This window comes from Orbicella franksi, chromosome 10 (genome assembly GCF_964199315.1).
Source record: "Orbicella franksi chromosome 10, jaOrbFran1.1, whole genome shotgun sequence".
NCBI lineage: Eukaryota > Metazoa > Cnidaria > Anthozoa > Scleractinia > Merulinidae > Orbicella > Orbicella franksi.
This window is the reverse complement of record NC_138154.1, coordinates 6,229,411-6,246,854: the sequence shown is the minus strand read 5'-3', so window position 1 is coordinate 6,246,854 and position 17,444 is coordinate 6,229,411. Positions and strand designations below refer to the sequence as shown.

Below are 17,444 nucleotides of genomic sequence, written 5' to 3'. Positions count from 1 at the left end.
AGATACGGTGACAGAGGGCAGCCTTGCCTGACTCCCCGGTTGAGCTCAAAGAAATTACTTGCCCATCCATTGTTTAAAATACAGCTTTCGCTATTGCGGTAAAATACTTTTAACCAGTTCAGCAGTGATGGGCCGAAACCAAAGTATTGGAAGGTTTTACGAATAAAGGGCCACTCTAGGGTATCAAAGGCTTTTTCAAAATCAAGAAAAAGGAGCAGTCCCGGCATATTGTTTGCTTTTGAAAATTTGATGACGCTGTCTATTAAACGAATATTTTCTCCGATGAATCTGTCTCTAATGAAGCCGGTTTGATCGTCAGAAACAAGTTTTGGCAGGAAAGTTTTGATGCGGCTTGCAATAGCTTTTGTTGCAATTTTGTAATCGCAATTCAAAAGCGTTAAAGGTCGCCAGTTCTTTATTGAATTAAGGTTAGCATCCTTTTTTGGTATGAGCTTAATAATGCCCCTCCTTTGTGATATTGAGAGCTTTCCAATTTCGTAGGAATAATTAAAAGAGTGTATCAAAATTTCTGCCACGTCATTCCAAAACACTTTGTAGAATTCGCAGGGGAGACCATCGGTTCCTGGGGATTTATCTGTCACCATACTTTTCAGCGCTTCTAAACATTCATTCTTCCTTAATTCGCCCTCACAGAGAGATTGTTCATCGTTATTTAAAACCTTTTTGTTTTCTTGCTGTGGAAAGAAGAAAGCCCCTTCTTGGTTGTCAATAGCTACATTAGAACTGTAAAGATTTTGGTAAAACGATTCACATTCTTTTAAGATCTCTTTGTCTGTACAAATGAGGTCGTTGTCATTGACTTTGAGCTGGGTTATTGTTCCTTGTTTACAATGTCTCTTTTCCAGATTGAGAAAGTATTTGGTATTTTTCTCACCTTCATTGTACCATTGAGATTTAGATCTTAAAATTGCTCCTTTTGTCCTGTATTCTATTATTGCCGCCAGTTCGCGTTTCTTTGTTTCAAGGTCCGACCACACTTGTTCTCGTCTCACATGTTTACGGCTTTGGCGCATACAAGTTTAATAAAAATCTGTCATTTAACCAACACGCCCATGCCTCAGCCTGTTTAGTACGTTCGATTGTGTAGTGAATGCAAAATTCAAACTTTTATTTAGAATACATGTATTTCAATATTTGGCTGGGTTTTTTTGCCGGTATTAATGCCAACGTAAACTAATTGTTCATTTCATTGGCGTTGACAGCAATGGTTTTCATCTTGTTTTGGTGTCAGTCAATGCGCTCGTAGTCTAGGAAATTAAAGGACTTGTCAGAAATTAGCAGGGGCAAGGGTGGGAGTGGAGATTTTAAATTGAGTGATGAAAATGATTTGACCCTCCCTAGTGATGGGACTGAAATCTCCTGACCCTCCCATCAGACTTAAAATATCATGGCCCTCCCCCCTATCTCCACTAGATTATACCTCCAATCATGCCATAGCTGGAGCTGTTCTTGTTGGAAGTTTTACCCTAATTCCTTGTGATAATATTAACATCGAGAAGGCCAAACAAAAGAAAAACAAATCTAAGTTCCATTGATAATGAATTGTTTTCCCTATTTTTTTTCTCTCCGTTTCATGCGTTTTGTTTTGTGAAAACAAATCAAATGTGTACACCTTCTTCCCTTTTTCACGAGGTGAACTGGCGCAATCGAATTATAGGGATTTTATTTTTGATGACCTTGCAAACATTAGGTTGAATATATACCCTCACTTGTCTTTTTAACGCCTCACTTTACTAATCGAACCAAATCGAACTCAATTGAACTTAAATTGAACCCAATCACGCAATTGTTTTTCGAACACAATCAAACCCTTACAAAGAAAAAATCAGCTGACGGGTGCCTTAAGTACACATGATCAAATTTTCTAGCCCCACATAAAAATCCCTGCAAAACATTTATATGTGCTCATCATTTCCGCTAAAATATTACAGTTTTGAGGTACAAAAGTTTCATGTGTTGTAACAGTTTCTTTTGACACCAGTTTGTAAAATAATAAGAAATAGTGGTACTCCGGAAAAACACTCGCTTCCTGTGCAGATCTTCTTTGTTCTCTGCGACCGAGCAAGGTAAAGACCAGAAGAGAGAGCGGTGGAATTTTGATGACGAACGGGTGCTTTTGCAGCTATGGGCTGATAACCTGGAAAAAGTTGAGAGCAAAGACAGCCGAAAAACATGGCAAAATATAGCAAAAGCCCTAAATGAAAAACAAGAGTTGCAGAAAAATTAACATATGGTATCACATATCGGTCATGTCGCACACGTGCGACCCCCGTAACCCACGTGCCTTTAATATCTCCGAAAAAAGTTTGTACTGCGGCCGGTCAGTACATTTTAACCAGAGCATTTAACCTTGAGACAAGTCATGTTACTTAAAAAGATTTATTCAACGGATTCAATGAAAAAATCAAAGAGAGAAATGCAGACATCTCGCACTACAAACCCAACAATCAGCTCTACTAGAGCAAGTTTTAACTAAAAAAAAAAAGTAACGTTGCGAACAAATTTACAGAGCCCAGCATGGATACTCGCAGTAACTTGCAAAGAAACTGCAAAATGAACTGAAAAATGAAATGCAAAATTTTTGGAATGTGTTTTGCTGATTTGAAGTGAGACATATTAAGCTATTAAACAGTCAATACTAATTTCATGTTTGAACCATGTTTCTGATCGCTGTAAATTCCCTAGATCTGCAACAAAATGTGACAATTTCGAATTCGATAGCGTAATTTTAATGTTGTAGTTTATTTATGTGTAAAATTCTACCAAATAGTTTAAGACTTCAGTTCCAGTTAAAAAGAGATAACAAGTTTGATTTCATGTTTCGGTTGTTTGTCTATATGAATGCGCCAAAAAAAATCTTTTTCACTCTATAACATGGGTAAATTTTCTACTCCATTCTGCTCAGCTGATAAGCCGTGATTTTGCTGGATATCTGTCACGCTTTATGCTTCCGACTGACTGTAAATTTCAGTCGCTCTTCGTGACCAGGCAACAATTTTTATGAGTTGGAGAAGGGCATCTAAAATTATCGTTTCTAGTCCTTCCTGGGTGGCATCATTTTAAATGTTTGTCAAGCTGTTCAAAATAAAGGCCAGTTTCCTTGCATCTAGGAAATCGGCAAACACCATTGTTGTGGCTATTTCGTGTTTTCTATATTTGGTATTTTCCATATTTCGTGTTTTCTTTGTGTCCTTTTTTGTTCCGTATGTTAATGTATTTTTTCACATTCTGCACACTTTCTCCCGTCGTATGTAAATTTTGTTGCGTATATATTTGTGTTATTCCTTCATGTTCATTTAGTGCTAGTTTATTGTCCGGTGCACTTCTAACTTCTTGGTTCTCAGAACCCCGTTGCCAGCATTTTGGTAAGCCGTTTAGTTTATCGTCTGTTTTGTATTTTCCTCTTAGTTTTCTTCCATCTTCGGTTAGTAATTTGTATTAATTTGTCTCATGTTTATCTTTAGGAATTTACCTTCCTCCTATGGAAAGTCAAATAAATTTGCTGGTCAGGACTAATTGAATCTCCCTTTAAGTTGTGTCTGAAGTCGGCCCTCTGCCTCTTCATCGTAAATTCCAAAATGAGTTAGTTGGTATGGCGAACGCGACGACAGTCCCTGCCACTCGCTCAAGTTCACGAAAGAAAACGTCGAGCTCTCTTCAAGAAGGAGCCATGCAAAAAGCTTTGCACGCTCTACGAAAGTCGCGTGCGGGATATGTTTCGCCTATGTCTAAAGCCTGCTCGTCAACTACGCGAATCTAGCAAAAGTTAAGTCCGTTCAGGCAACTCTGGACAAAGCCAGGAGTAATGTCCAGGAAAATGCTACACAATATAGAAGTCTCCTGGACGAAGATAGCATCGAAATTCATGGGGTTGATACCCAATACGTTACTCAAGAAACGAGAAAACTCCAGTACGACCTGAAGATTGAGGAATATACAGTCGCCGCCGCCACACATTTTAACGAACAAGTATCTCAGGACTATGTCAATTTTGGTATGGTATCACCAACAAGATCTTTGCACTCCGCAAGCAGTCGTGCTTCTTCAAGGCTTAGTGAGGCAAGCGCAAGACTTCGTGACACAAGAACAGCAGCGGCCAAGGCTGCGCTAGCTGCGAAACAAACTGAACAAAAACAAAAAAGATCCATCGAGATAGAAGTGAAACGTTTAGAAATGGAAATGAACCAGAAGCAGCTTGAATTGGAGATGGTGAAGCTGGAAGCTGAAAAGGACGTCGCAGAAGTGAAAGAGAGGACTGAAGTAGCTAAGTTAGAAGCCGAATTAGCCGAGAATGAGTATTTGGAGCTTATGTTTAACGCGAATTCTTTATCACATCACACTCGCGTTCCACCAGGGTTGGTGTTTGAGACAACCTCCTACACCTCTTCATTAACGACCCCACCTACATCCGCGCAAGTCTACATGTTTCCTGTCATGAACACGCAAGCTCACACGACTCCAGCTGCTTCTGCACGAGTGTACACGTCTCCACCCAAAACCATGCAAGTTTACACGCTTCCTGCTTTTTCCACACAAGCTTACATGTTTCCAGCTGTGTCCACGTGAGCTTACGCATTTCCAGCCCTATTAACCCAAGCCCCCACGCTTCCAGCCATGTTTGCGCCTCCACCTGCGTCAACGCAAGTTTACACGCGCCCAGTCATGTCAACCCAGCCAACAGCGTTTCCTGCGACATTCCCGTATGTTGGTGTGTCCCAAGCCACGTCCATGCAAGTTTCCTTGGTTTCATCCTCCTCCTTGCAAGTTCCTAGATTGCCAGAGACGTCTTTGCACGTGTCTTCATTTCCAGTTGGTCCTCCAATGTCTTCGGCTCCAGCTAATACGGCTGACCTTACCAGTATGCATGTTGCACATAGTCATGATTCTGTGGTTCCTCCTTATCTCCTGGCTACCGGTTTAAGTGCTGCAGTTCAAAGTAATAATCATACTGCTGTCCCTAGTGTTGCAGCCCCTTCACAGCGCCTTTTGCCTACTCCACAGCCTGTCAGCGGAAACCTTCTTGCTATGATTGCCTCTACCATGGAGAAAATGAATGCTGATCATGGTCTACCGGCTCTGCAAGTTGTCAAGTTTGATGGGTCCCCTGAAAACTACCCGATGTTTCGTCAGAGGTTTCATCAAATGGTGGAGTCAAAGGCCTTAGACGAACTGACGAAAATGGCCCGACTGTTGCAATTTCTCGAAAGCCCCGCTTTATTAGCTGTGCAGAGGTACGAGTCCGTTCCAGGAGGCTTAACAAAGGCACTCCGAGTTCTTCAAGATCGCTTTGGTCAACCCTTGGGGAGTACGTTAATAAGGATTACGCAAGAAAGCTGACTCCTGAAGAGGTCACCAAGAGATCCAGAATCACGTGGTACTTACCGCATCATCCTGTCTTCAACGTCAACAAGCCCAACAAATGCCGTGTGGTTTTTAACGCAGCTGCCAAATCCGACGGCACTTCCCTGAATGATCAGTTGTTCCAAGGCCCAGACCTCGTGAATAGTTGAACTGGTGTACTCATCCGCTTTTGTGAGGAAGAAATTGCATTTACAGCAGACTTAGAAGCTATGTTCTATCAGGTCAAGGTTCTCCCCAGGGATGCTGACGCCTTGAGATTCCCATGGAGGAGCGGTAGCTTGGATAACCCCCCCTGATGAGTACCAAATGCTCATTCACATTTTTGGAGCAGCCTCGTCACCTTGTTGCGCCAACAGGGCAGTATGACAGACAGCAGATGATAATGAAGAGTGGTTTGGCCCGGAAGTAATCAACAGGGTGCGTAGGAACTTCTACGTCAATGATGCCTTGAAGTCCGTTCCGAAAGAAGAGAATGCAATCCACCTTACTGAGCAGTTGATCCAGTTAATGAAGGAAGGCGGTTTCCACCTAACGAAATTTACTAGTAACAGCCGTAAGCTTCTGGCCACCCTTCCTGAGAAAGAACGAGCGAATCCTGCTTTGAATCTAGATCTTGATCAGCTACCTATTGGTCGTGCACTTGGATTACATTGGGACACAGACTTGGATACATTTCTGTTTAAAGTCGTACCCAATAACAAACCGCCAACCAAACCTGGCATTCTTTCAACGGTCAGTTGCCTCTTCGATCCGCTTGGTTTTATGGGTCCCTTCATCCTTCCAGTGAAGGTTCTACTTCAAGAACTTTGGAGAATGGGAATCCAGTGGGACGAACGTGTACCAGAACCACTCCTTACACAATGGCACAGATGGATAGAGTCTCTTCCCCTCGTCGCAAAAATCAAGATCCCGAGATGTTTTAGAAATCCTTCTCATGCCACAACCACCAACGTCCAGCTGCACTATTTTTCTGATGCTTCTAACCATGGCTATGCTGCTGTTAGCTACTTGAAACTTGTTGATGATCAAGGAAGAGTGCATTGCACTTTCGTTAAGGGGAAAAGGCACAACACGCCCTTAAAGCAATGGTCTGTTCCACATCTAGAATTACAGGCAGCTGTGGTCTCTACGCATCTCCACGTCCTGATTCACGATGAGCTGGACCTGCCGCTTCATAGTGTCACCTTTTGGACGGACTCCCTGACAGTCCATCAGTACATCACCAATGAGAAGAGACGTTTCGAGCCCTTTGTTGCTAACAGAGTTAATGAGATCCATGATGCTTCCGCTCCTGAGCAATGGCGACATGTGCCGACATCTCTCAACCCAGCCGATGAGGGCTCTTGAGGGATGGAAATACATTCCCTCAAACCGAACTGTCGCTGGTTGTCTGGACCTAAGTTCCTGTTGCAACCCGAAGACCAGTGGCCAGTACAGGAAATTGGTAATATTCCTGACAACGACAAAGAAATTCGAGTTGTAAGTCACGTTACACTCATTTCACTTGGATCTGTGTTAGATCTGTTCCTAAGGCGCTACTCATCTTGGCCGCGTCTCCAAACACTCATGGCATGGCTATTACGCTTTGTTGAGTACATCAAGAACAAGAACGCTGTCCCCAAGCCAAGAGGGATAGGCATCGTAGAGATGCGAAACTCAACGCAGAAAATTGTCCAGTTAGTTCAACGCCAGCACTTCCCTGAAGAAGCTGGCTCTTTAAGCAGTGGACTTCAAGTCAAAGGACATAGCAAACTTGCTAACCTCTCCCCTTTGCTGATCGAAGGAACTATTCGCGTTGGAGGAAGAATTCATCACACCTCGATTCCATTCGATGCCATCCATCCAATGCTCCTTCCGAAGGATCATCCTATCTCCACCTTAATAGTGCGCTATCACGAGACCTTGGGCCATGCTGGTCGTGAGCACGTACTCTCTGCCATACGTCAGAAATTTTGGATATTACAAGCAAGATCACTTGTCTGACGAGTTCTGCACAAGTGTGATGATTGCCGCAAGCGAAACGAGGCCCCTATGCAGCAGCTGATGGCTGACCTGCCTAAAGAACGTCTCATCCCTTACGAACCTCCATTCACTTATACCGGAGTAGATTTCTTTGGGCCATTCTATGTAAAGTGCAGACGGGGTTCAGAGAAGATATGTGGATGTCTTTTCACCTGCTTTACCAGTTGTGCCGTCCATATCGAAGACGTGAGTTTGCTGGAGACTGACGCCTTTATTCAAGCTCTCCGAAGGTTTATTTCAAACCGTGGCTGTCCAAAAGAAATCTGGAGCGATAATGGAACCAACTTCGTAGGAACAGACAAAGAAATCCAGCGATTCATTCGGGAATGGAATCAAGACGAGCTAAATAAACGCCTGATCAAAGACGAGATAAGCTGCCACTTGTGCCCAAGATCCGAGTGGAAATTTCAACCACCCACAGCCAGTCACATGAATGGGGTTTGGGAGAGGCTCATTCGAAGTGTACAAAAGTCAATGAAAGCGATCCTTGGAAACCAAAACGCGCTGGTCGGATCGGAGACTCTACGCACTGTGTTTGCTGAAGTTGTAACTATCCTAAACAGTTGTCCTCTTACGCCAAGCAGCGACAATCCGAGCGACTTCGAACCTCTCACTCCGAGTCATTTCTTGCTTCAGTGGAGAAACCTTGCTCTACCACCTGGTTGTTTGTGAGTGAAGACCTCTACCAAAGGAAGCAATGGAGACAAGCTCAATTTCTAGCTGACTGCTTTTGGAAAAGGTGGATGCGAGAGTACATCCCAACGCTCCAACAACATCACAAATGGGTTTGAGAGAAGGGCAGCTTGGCAATTGGAGACCTAGTCTTGGTCGTCGACGACAATTCCCCGCGGGGACGATGGCTCCTTGGTCGTGTTTTCAAGACTTTTCCTGGCCATGATCACCAGGCCCGCGTAGCCGAAATCAAGACAAAAAATGGTACCCTGGTCAAACCAATCTCCAAGCTGTGCTTGCTTGAGGAAGCAGTTTAAGTATCATAACATCGAAAATGACTTTGAATTATGTTTCAAGAACTCCGTTTTTAAAAATAACTGTCTACGGATTAATTATTGGAGTTATCGAGCCCACAAACACTTCAATTAGGCTAACTGTCACATTTATTTGCTGAATGTTTAGCTAAATTCAGCCAAGCCCCCCAGGATGTTGCGGCTATTTCGTGTTTTCTATATTTGGTATTTTCCATATATCGTGTTTTCTGTGTCCGTTTTTGTTCCGTATGTTAATGTATTTTTTCACATTCTGCACACTTTTTTTCTCGCGTCGTATGTTAATTTCGTTGTGTATATATTTGTGTTATTCCTTCATGTTCATTTAGTGCTAGTTTATCGTCCGGTACACTTCTAACTTCTTGGTTCTCAGAACCCCGTTGCCAGCATTTTGGTAAGCCGTTTAGTTTATCGTCTGTTTTGTATTTTCCTCTTAGTTTTCTTCCATCTTCGGTTAGTAATTTGTATTAATTCGTCTTATGTTTATCTTTAGGAATTTACCTTCCTCCTATGGAAAGTCAAATAAATTTGCTGGTCAGGACTAATTGAATCTCCCTTTAAGTTGTGTCTGAAGTCGGCCCTCTGCATCTTCAGCCATCCACAGGGATGATAAGAACATCGTTGAAACCAAACTTTACAGTTGCGCTGTTCATAGGTCGCCTAACAATGGAAATGTGGGACCTGGGGCCACTGAGTTGATTTACATAACATTCTAGCTCGGGTGTCTCTAAAACAGACCTCTAAAACGAAGACCTTAAGACCCAGAATCTCTAAAAAACGAAAACCCCTCTTCAACAAGCCAACAGGAACTCAGTCAAGCCAACCAGCTATTAAGTGCTGAGGAAGACTTAGCGCAGGTACAAGAAATTGTAGAAAAATTTGAACCCGCTTGCGAATCCTACCATATTTCTTGTTTGTTTATTCACAGGAATTTAAGGGTAAAATAACTTACGTTCGGTTTAGCGAAGCAAATTAGAACGTAACAAAACTTTTTCGTTGTTTAAGCTAAATAGCATATCCGGTCAATTTTTTGCAAAGGTTTGCTAAATCTGTCGATCTGGTTGGTTTTTTCATTGTTTTGTCATTTGTTTTAGTATTGCGACTGGTTTGGCTCCACCAAATCATCACATTTGATGTGGTGCGCTAGTGTCATTTTCGAAATCTAGTTTTGGTATTGCTTCCACTCACAGCTTGCTTAAACCTATCAAATGCCATAAGCAATGATGAAATAGCTTTCTAAAACCATCTCTGCGAAAAAAAAATGGGTCAAAGGCTAATTCTCCAAAAAAAACGGTTTAAGTATGTGTCAACGTTGAAACCACTAGTTGCATTACTCAAGGAAGGACAATGGCAAAAAACGTTATTTGGACGAAAGTCTTTCGGTGCAGCGAATGTACCATATGTACCTGCAGGAGGAAAAGCCCGAAGTATGGTTCAATAACCAAAATGTCCTCAGGTAAATAATTCAAAAGAGATTAGTTTCTGGATTAGTTTCTGATTAATTGAGTTATGGAATAGAGTAACTGATATCAGAAGGTGACATCATTGGAGCAAGTTAACGTTTCTTTTCTCGGACTTAATCAGAAGAAGAAGACATCATTGAAAAAAGTTTATGTTTGTTAATTTTTTGACACTAAATATTTCTTTTCTTCCTTCTAGAGTAGTACAGCAAAACCAGCAGCCCTTACTGAAACTTCAACCCAAAATCAGCCAAGACTATTACCGGCATGTGTTCAACACAGAATTTAATCTGGGCTTTGGTCTGCCGAGGACGGATACCTGCGCGAGGTGCGATGAGCTGGCTTCAGCAATTAAAGTCAGCTCAGGAGAAGAGAAAAACAGCTCAAAAAGGAGCAGACCAAACACCAAGAGGAGGCACAAGCCAGCTACGACAGTAAACGCAGTCAAAAGGTAGCCGCCACGTAGAGCTGGTAGGGAAGGAAAAGGATTTTGGGGCCACAGAATAAGCCACTGACTGTAGATGCCATGGACATGACAACCTTTGACTGTGAGCATAACCTGGCCACACCCAATCTCCACCACAGCGATGTGTTTTACGCCAAGCAACTTTGGGTCTACAACTTCGGCATCCACGATTGTGTGCCCGAACAGGGCTACATGATGATGTGGGGGGAAAATGTAGCGAAGCGTGATTCCTGTGCGGTGGTCTCCTGCCTGAACATATTCCTAACAGAATTCAGAAGTGGAGCAAAGTAAAGTTCACATTAAAAAGAAAATTCAGATCTAATTTGCCGTGGCGGTTTTAAATAGTGACGTTAATTTATCACTCTAAGAAATCACAAAAACACAGTGAACCAACCCCAACTCAAGCAAATGCAAGTGGCTAGCGGTATTGTCTTAATGAAGGGAGAAATGAGACTAAAAGTCTTAATATCTTCACTGTAACTTTTAATAATTTAGAAGTAAAAAACAAAAATAGAGGTAAAAACCAAACAGCACGATTTTAAGACTTATCGCAGTAGAGAATCGAAGCTCATATTCATTTCATTCAAGCTTTCATTTTTTTTTTACTCACAGATCGCTGGTCAGCTATTCTGACGGGTGTACCGGCCAGAATAAAAACTATCTCTTGGTGAAGTTCATGGCAGACCTCCAACATCAAGGAATCTATGAGGTAATTAATCACAAGCTTCTCATGAGAGGCCCCACGTTCCTCGAGAATGACAGGGATTTCGCCCAGATCGAAAAGAGGAAGAAAACAGCCCGGGCATTGGTGCCAGACGATTGGCTTACGGTCGTCAGAGAAGCCAAGCTAACAAAACCATTCATTGTAAGTTTATTTTGAATTGTAGTCAGTTATTATTGTAACAGGAATAACAAAAAAAATTGGAAAAAGGACTGCAGTGACGCGCATGCGGACTCTCTACGAGTCAAGAATTTATCTATAGGTAAAATTAGAGCAGTTTTCAATTGGGTGTCGTAAAACCAAAAGCAAGGTAATTTCTAAACGTGTGTGAGGGAGACATGACTGGTTTTGGCTTTAGTTTTGATTGGATAAGAAAATGACACTAGATTTAAAAGCCAATCACTGAGCAAACAATTAGCCATTGGTTAAAGTAGGATTATCTATTTCTGAAAAGTGAAAGAACTTTGCTTATCGACCTGAGAATAAGAACGGATATTAAATTTTGACATGTTTAAATGAAAAACAACTTTTGTGTTTTTGTTTATTTAAACAAAGGGATGAAAAGCAATCTTATCTGGCTAACTTCAAGCAAACCGTCAAACAACACTGTGTTTATTAATCTCCTTATTCGAATTGCATATTCTTATTTGTTGTTTTCAAGGTTCGTGACATGAAACAAAAAGAATTCTCAGATTGGAACGGCCATCTAAGAGACAAGTACAGATTACACAAGAAAGATACAGAGCGCAACATCTCTAAACTGACGGAGACAATGTGGATGAACTTTGGCTGGGGAGAAAGTCGCAATCCGTCAACTGGAAAGATTGTCATGGTACCCCATCCTGACGAAGTATGGTTCCGGGAGACCTTCAGTACGAGCGAACCGTGGCAGTGTGTTAAGATTTCACGCTCAGAGGTTGATTCACACCACCCTCCTCTGCTGTATGATGGTCCTGTACCAATCAATCCGTACAAAATTAAAGACCTCAACAAAATGGCCGAAAAGTACCTTCTGGAACCACAGCGCTCCTTCCACAAGACCCTGGTGCCAGAGGAAAAAAACAAGAAAGACGGTTCAACTGATGACAGACTCTAACCGGCTTCCACCCTGGATTACAAAAACGGCTCTCTTAGGAGCCACCGCTCCAAAATAGTTCAAGTTCAAGTTCAAGTACCGGGCCCTGATTTCATCGCTTTGGGCAATTTCAGGTCGCTAAAAATGGCTCTTTTAGGAGCCGCCACATCTAGAAAAGTCAATGACCAACGCGATACCCTCTGTTATACACTAAAAATACAAAATTAGGCAAAAATTATAATGGAGTGACCTTAAGAAAAAGTCTTGTTCTTGAGATTGCGAAAACGAAAACCAACAAAACTTTCACGACTTCAAAACAACTTCAAGACACAGTTTGGTATTATTTGAAGCAATGTCATCAAAGAAGTGTTCAACTGTCAGTGCATTTACTATTATGATGCAAAAAGTATAATTTGAAATGGTTTTGCGATTTACTCCAGATCAAACATACAGAATTTTTTATTCTTGTATATTCTGCTTGTCATACACTATAGTTTAAGGCACTGGTATTAGCTTTTTCATATCACATCTGGTTCGTGCAAAATTCATGTTTTACCGATTTTCACTTTTTTTGTTTATCGTTTCCATTCATTTGGTTTAAAAGTAAGACCAGGACTTTGCAATGACTGTCTCTTAACTATTTTTTCTACATGACGTGTTTTCAGTTGTAAGTTGAAGGTAACATATCAAGCACTAATGCTACTCCTTAAAATTTCAGGTTGATACGACGGAGAGATGGTGAGTATGAGTTGGCTTACGGCTAGAATAAAGACAGCAATTTTTGTCATTTAAATTATGCAGAAACACGTCCGATCTGAGTCATCTCGTAGCGACCATAGCTCAACTAAAAGTCAGGGCACGACAAAAAGGCTGTCCCATGGCCTGTGAGTAGTGAAACGATCGGTCGTGCTAGCACCTTCTTATCCAACAGGCAAGCATGAAGTGGACATGAGTGAAACAATGTTGGTTGTCGTTGTTTTTATTTTCTTTTTCTAATGGCAAACTTCTGACGTTGTGTTTAGCAGGCAGTTTGTGAGAGAAAGTGAAACAATACAAATGTTCTTTTTCTAAGAGAGAGTAAAATGTAAAATTTAAGTGACCGAAATCAATTTTTTTCCCTACCGCATGTCCCAAGAGCACGGTGGTGGTGCGAGATAAAAACTTACCAAACAAGGTTATCACATATTTTCATTGTTATCTGTGCAGTTATTAGTTTGTTTAAGTTAGCAAAGTCGATTCCGTGCCATTAATTTGTATAATAATATTGTCTTGAAGCATATGTAACCTTGGATAGCAAGGAGCGCTGGAGCGGTATTTGGTTATTTTATTGTACAATTGAACAAATTGTGTTTCATGGACATGAAAAGTGTGACAAATCAAAAACATTAAGGCATAAAATGAATTTATTATCATTTACAAACTGCAAAGGCAAAGCGTATGACTTTATTGATGTATTCCTTTCCTGAAAGAAAAATCTCAGCTATATTTCTTTGGCAAACAGTAGTTTTGTCAAACATGTTGCATGACGGCTCTTCCCTTTCCCGCGATAACTTTGCGTGTAAAGTAATTTGATCTATTGTTTTCCCTATGCACAAATTAAAACTTCGACTGGGTTATTTAAAAGAGCTTAAATTTGCAGTACTTTCTCAGATTCTTGTATGAAAACTTCTTTATATGAAGAAAAAGTCAGCTGCTATGCCATTTGGGAGTAAAGTGCCTCTAAGTCAGCTGTTAGTTCAAACTCAGTTTTTTGGGCTAGCTCCTCAGAGACTTGGGCTAGTAAGATGAAAATACAGCTTGCCCGAAGGGCAAGCGGAGTTTTTGAATTTCATCCCACCCTGTAAAAGTATGAGTGGAAGGAAATTTTAGAGATTATTTTATTTTTCAATGTTGGCTTGCCAAAGGCACTTTGCACGACTTATTAACCCCGCCAGAATACAGAAATACAAAATACAGAATGTCTCGTTTTCTTTTCAGGAATAACATGATTAAATATACAGTGGAGTTTTGCACGGTGGATTTGTGTCAAGATGGCGAGATGCAAGATGTCGGTAAGCTCTAAACCTTATTAACTTATTAATTTGTATAAGATGATAAGCGTAAAAGTTGATGTTGAGTTCGACTCGAGAGCTGAGTGTTGGTTTCTGTATTTAGCGAGTGTTCTGATGACGTGCCAGTTAAACCAATCACTGACAATGAAAATTAAGGGTTGACCAAAAATTTGCCTTTTTCGACTTACGCACACAAGCAAAAAGGTGTATGTTCTCACAGGCCAATCAGTAAAAGAGCATAACATTCATATATATGAACTTGGTCGAAATGCAAATTTAATAACAAAAGTAACTACTCGAACCAAATCGAACGTTCGATTAACCATTGAACTAGAACACAATCACGTGATTGGAGTCGAGTATAAAAACAAACAAATCGATTCTCAAATTGTTTGGGTTCCATTGTGTTCAATCACCGAAGTCATTCGAACTTAATCTTTCCATTGAGGTGGATTCAATTCAAGTAAATTATCCTGTGAAAACAGAACAATGAAATTAGGCGTACACTCCTTAAAGAGTATGATGCTTTTGTAGCGTAGATTTAAAGTATTCCGCGGCAACTACCTCTGCTAGTTACAATACAAGTTCACGCTGTTACTACCTGTTTTTAGCTTGATGCAAATGAATAAAAATGCTTTCCTTTAGTCTTAGGTTTGGTACGTTCTTAACATATTCTTAAAACAGAGTACACCTAATTTCATTGCTCTGCTATTACGGGGTATCAATAAGTAGATAAATTTCAGAGTTTAAAATGCAATACCCTACCACTTTATATATGTGTCGAGGCATATCACAATGAACACTAATGTTGTATTCCTTTGAACTTATAAATATCCAAAGTTTTGGGGCTAATAGGTCATGTTGAAATAGGCGAAGAAGAAGAGTGCTGATGACTAATTTCATTTTTTTTCCTTTGCCAGTTTCAGGTACCCAGACAGAAGATGGAAACGTTAATCTCGTTTCATAGGCCATTATTTTTACCTTTCTTTAATGGTCGTGTCTGTTCCGAAAACTCACACAAAAATAAGAATAAAAACGGTTAGAATTGGAGCACCGTGTTAAACATTTTGGGACAACCGTTCGATGATTCGGATCAACGCGATAATGTCCACATCGCAAGAAAACAGTGACGATTCCCGCAAGGGACGGGACATAAGAAAAGTGAAGTGGGGGTGGGGGATGGGGGAGTTTCTGCTAGGCTAGTAATTTTTTTTGTGTTCGCATGTGTGCATGTTTTTCATTTCCTTAACTGGTATGTATTTTTTTTCTGCCTTTTCCAGCCGTATGTTTTTATTTTTCATGTGAATTTTTTATGCCTGGATTTTTTTGTCTTCCCCCCCGCAACTTTTATAATGGTCCGTCCCTAACTACGCCCGCCACAACGGCGGGTAAAACCTCAAAGTTACCCTATAAAACTGTTCTGGAATCTCTGTGTTTAAACTTTCCCTGCTTTCTAAGCTCTCTTGTTGGAATGTTTAGAGGTGACAAAAGATGATGTAACTTGTGCGAGTTGTGCGATCGAACAGAGACTCAAGATTTGTTAATAGAGCTTGCGTGTACGAGAGGTCAGGAAAAATAATGCGGAGCGCCCTTTTTTGAAGTCTCTCGAGGTCATCTGACAGGTACTGTGGTAGCCCGGGGGAGGGAGGTACTTCCAGAAAAGTTGGGTGGTGGTTGTGCAGCCCAATTCCCAAAATCCTTACCCTATATATGACCAAAATCTTTTTTTGCTACCCTATTTATGGCCTGACCAAAAATTCGATAGCCTATTTGACCGTTGCAGCCAACACAGTTGGCCTGAACTTCAGTTATGCAGGGCTTTTGTTGACAGTCTTATTGATAAGTAGCTTCTTCTAAGAAACATACCCGATTGAAGACCAGAGTGCAAAAACCATACCCTATTTATAACCACATTGGCCAAAATTGATACCCTATTTATGACCCAAAAAGGCTGAAAAAACCTACCCTTTGGGGCCGCACATACCTATGTAGTACATATAAGGATTATCTATTTTGAGGTTAAGGGTTGGGTGCTTCATCTTGCCTCATCCTTATCAGTACTAGCTGACTCTGCCCCAAACCGTTTCTATCTAGCTAAGTATTTTTGCAGCAGTCGGTTGGCCCGCTTCAGTCCGAGGTGGGCTAACCCTCACGATAATTCATCACCGAGTGCAAACTTGCCCACCTCGTTCTCTACTAGCTCTCATGGAACTCTGGAGAAACTTACCCACCTGCCAGCTTCCTTTGTCCTGTCCTCTAGGAACATTTACCGTGAGTTAATTAAGAACTGACTTCTCCCCCCATCCTTCCCCGGTATTGTTCTCCTTTCCTGAGGCCTAGTCTGGATATTTCTAAGCATTGGTCCCTAGTGCAAGACTACATCACTGAAAATATCAAGAACGATCTGTCATGGCTTATCACTGAAAACTGCCAAGGCCTGCGAGTTTCTGCGCAGCTGGGGCTATATCAATTCCAACAAAGGCACCTCATGTCCACGCAGGGAGATGACTGACCATTGTTTTTTGAATTGCGTACATGCTAAGCCTGTTTGGGCCTTCTTTGTTCCGCTACTCTCAGTACTCTTGGGGCCTCCTGCTCCTTTTGTCAGTGTTTTTCTTTTGCTTCCCACCTTGTGTCTCCAGGCAATGTGCGATTGCTATATTTCTCATTAAGTCCATTTTGTATGGCATCTGGAAGTTTCAGAACAAAGAGACTTTCCAGAACACCCAGAACTTTGTTTGGTCGTCCAGGACAATTGCCTTTGCTTACCTTTTGCGAATCATTAGCTTATAACAATAAAGGGCTCCTTTGTTATGGACTTTGTATTAACTGAGTACTTCAAGGCTTATCAAAAAGAAGACTGTCTTAGGTGGCAGACGCTTACTCTGAATTCTTAATCTGCACGCTGTTTACGTCTGCCTGTGATCAGCGGTCTTTCAGCTGTGAACTTCGTTTAGTAGTAGTTTCTAGGATTATCTTGGGGGAATCTTTTTTTATGACAAGTTTTTTTGTAACTCTGCTGTATTTTTAGCTGTATATTGAATAAAACTTTTACAAAAAAAATCTGTTCTTATCAGCTCAATATCTAATATAATGCTCATTGAACAGCTCATATATTAAACTGATTTTTGGAACTGGGCTGTGGAAAAGAGGGTTGCCTCATCCCAGCTACGGGTTGCCTCAGTATAGCACTACCTCCGAGTGCAGCCAACTTCCCCTTGGGGAAGAAACCTTCATTCAAACAAAGAAAGAAATCAAACAAA

General features: G+C 41.2%; 2 protein-coding genes and 1 pseudogene across 2 annotated transcripts; all 3 read left to right on the top strand.

Moving 5' to 3' along the window:
• The first annotated feature begins 5,889 nt into the window (after positions 1 to 5,889).
• On the top strand, positions 5,890 to 6,729 carry LOC145501519 (uncharacterized). Its single transcript, XM_081480978.1, has one exon. The coding sequence runs from the start codon at positions 5,890 to 5,892 to the stop codon at positions 6,727 to 6,729; it is 840 nt and encodes a 279-aa protein (XP_081337104.1).
• Positions 6,730 to 9,743: 3,014 nt separating this feature from the next.
• On the top strand, positions 9,744 to 12,786 carry LOC145499329 (uncharacterized). The gene is made up of 2 exons (XM_081478830.1): positions 9,744 to 11,479; positions 11,516 to 12,786. Exon 2 carries the CDS (start codon positions 11,726 to 11,728, stop codon positions 12,149 to 12,151), a length of 426 nt encoding a protein of 141 aa, XP_081334956.1. The 5' UTR covers positions 9,744 to 11,479; positions 11,516 to 11,725; the 3' UTR covers positions 12,152 to 12,786.
• Positions 12,787 to 17,225: 4,439 nt separating this feature from the next.
• Positions 17,226 to 17,398, top strand: LOC145501914 (U2 spliceosomal RNA; annotated as a pseudogene).
• The last annotated feature ends 46 nt before the right edge of the window (positions 17,399 to 17,444 follow it).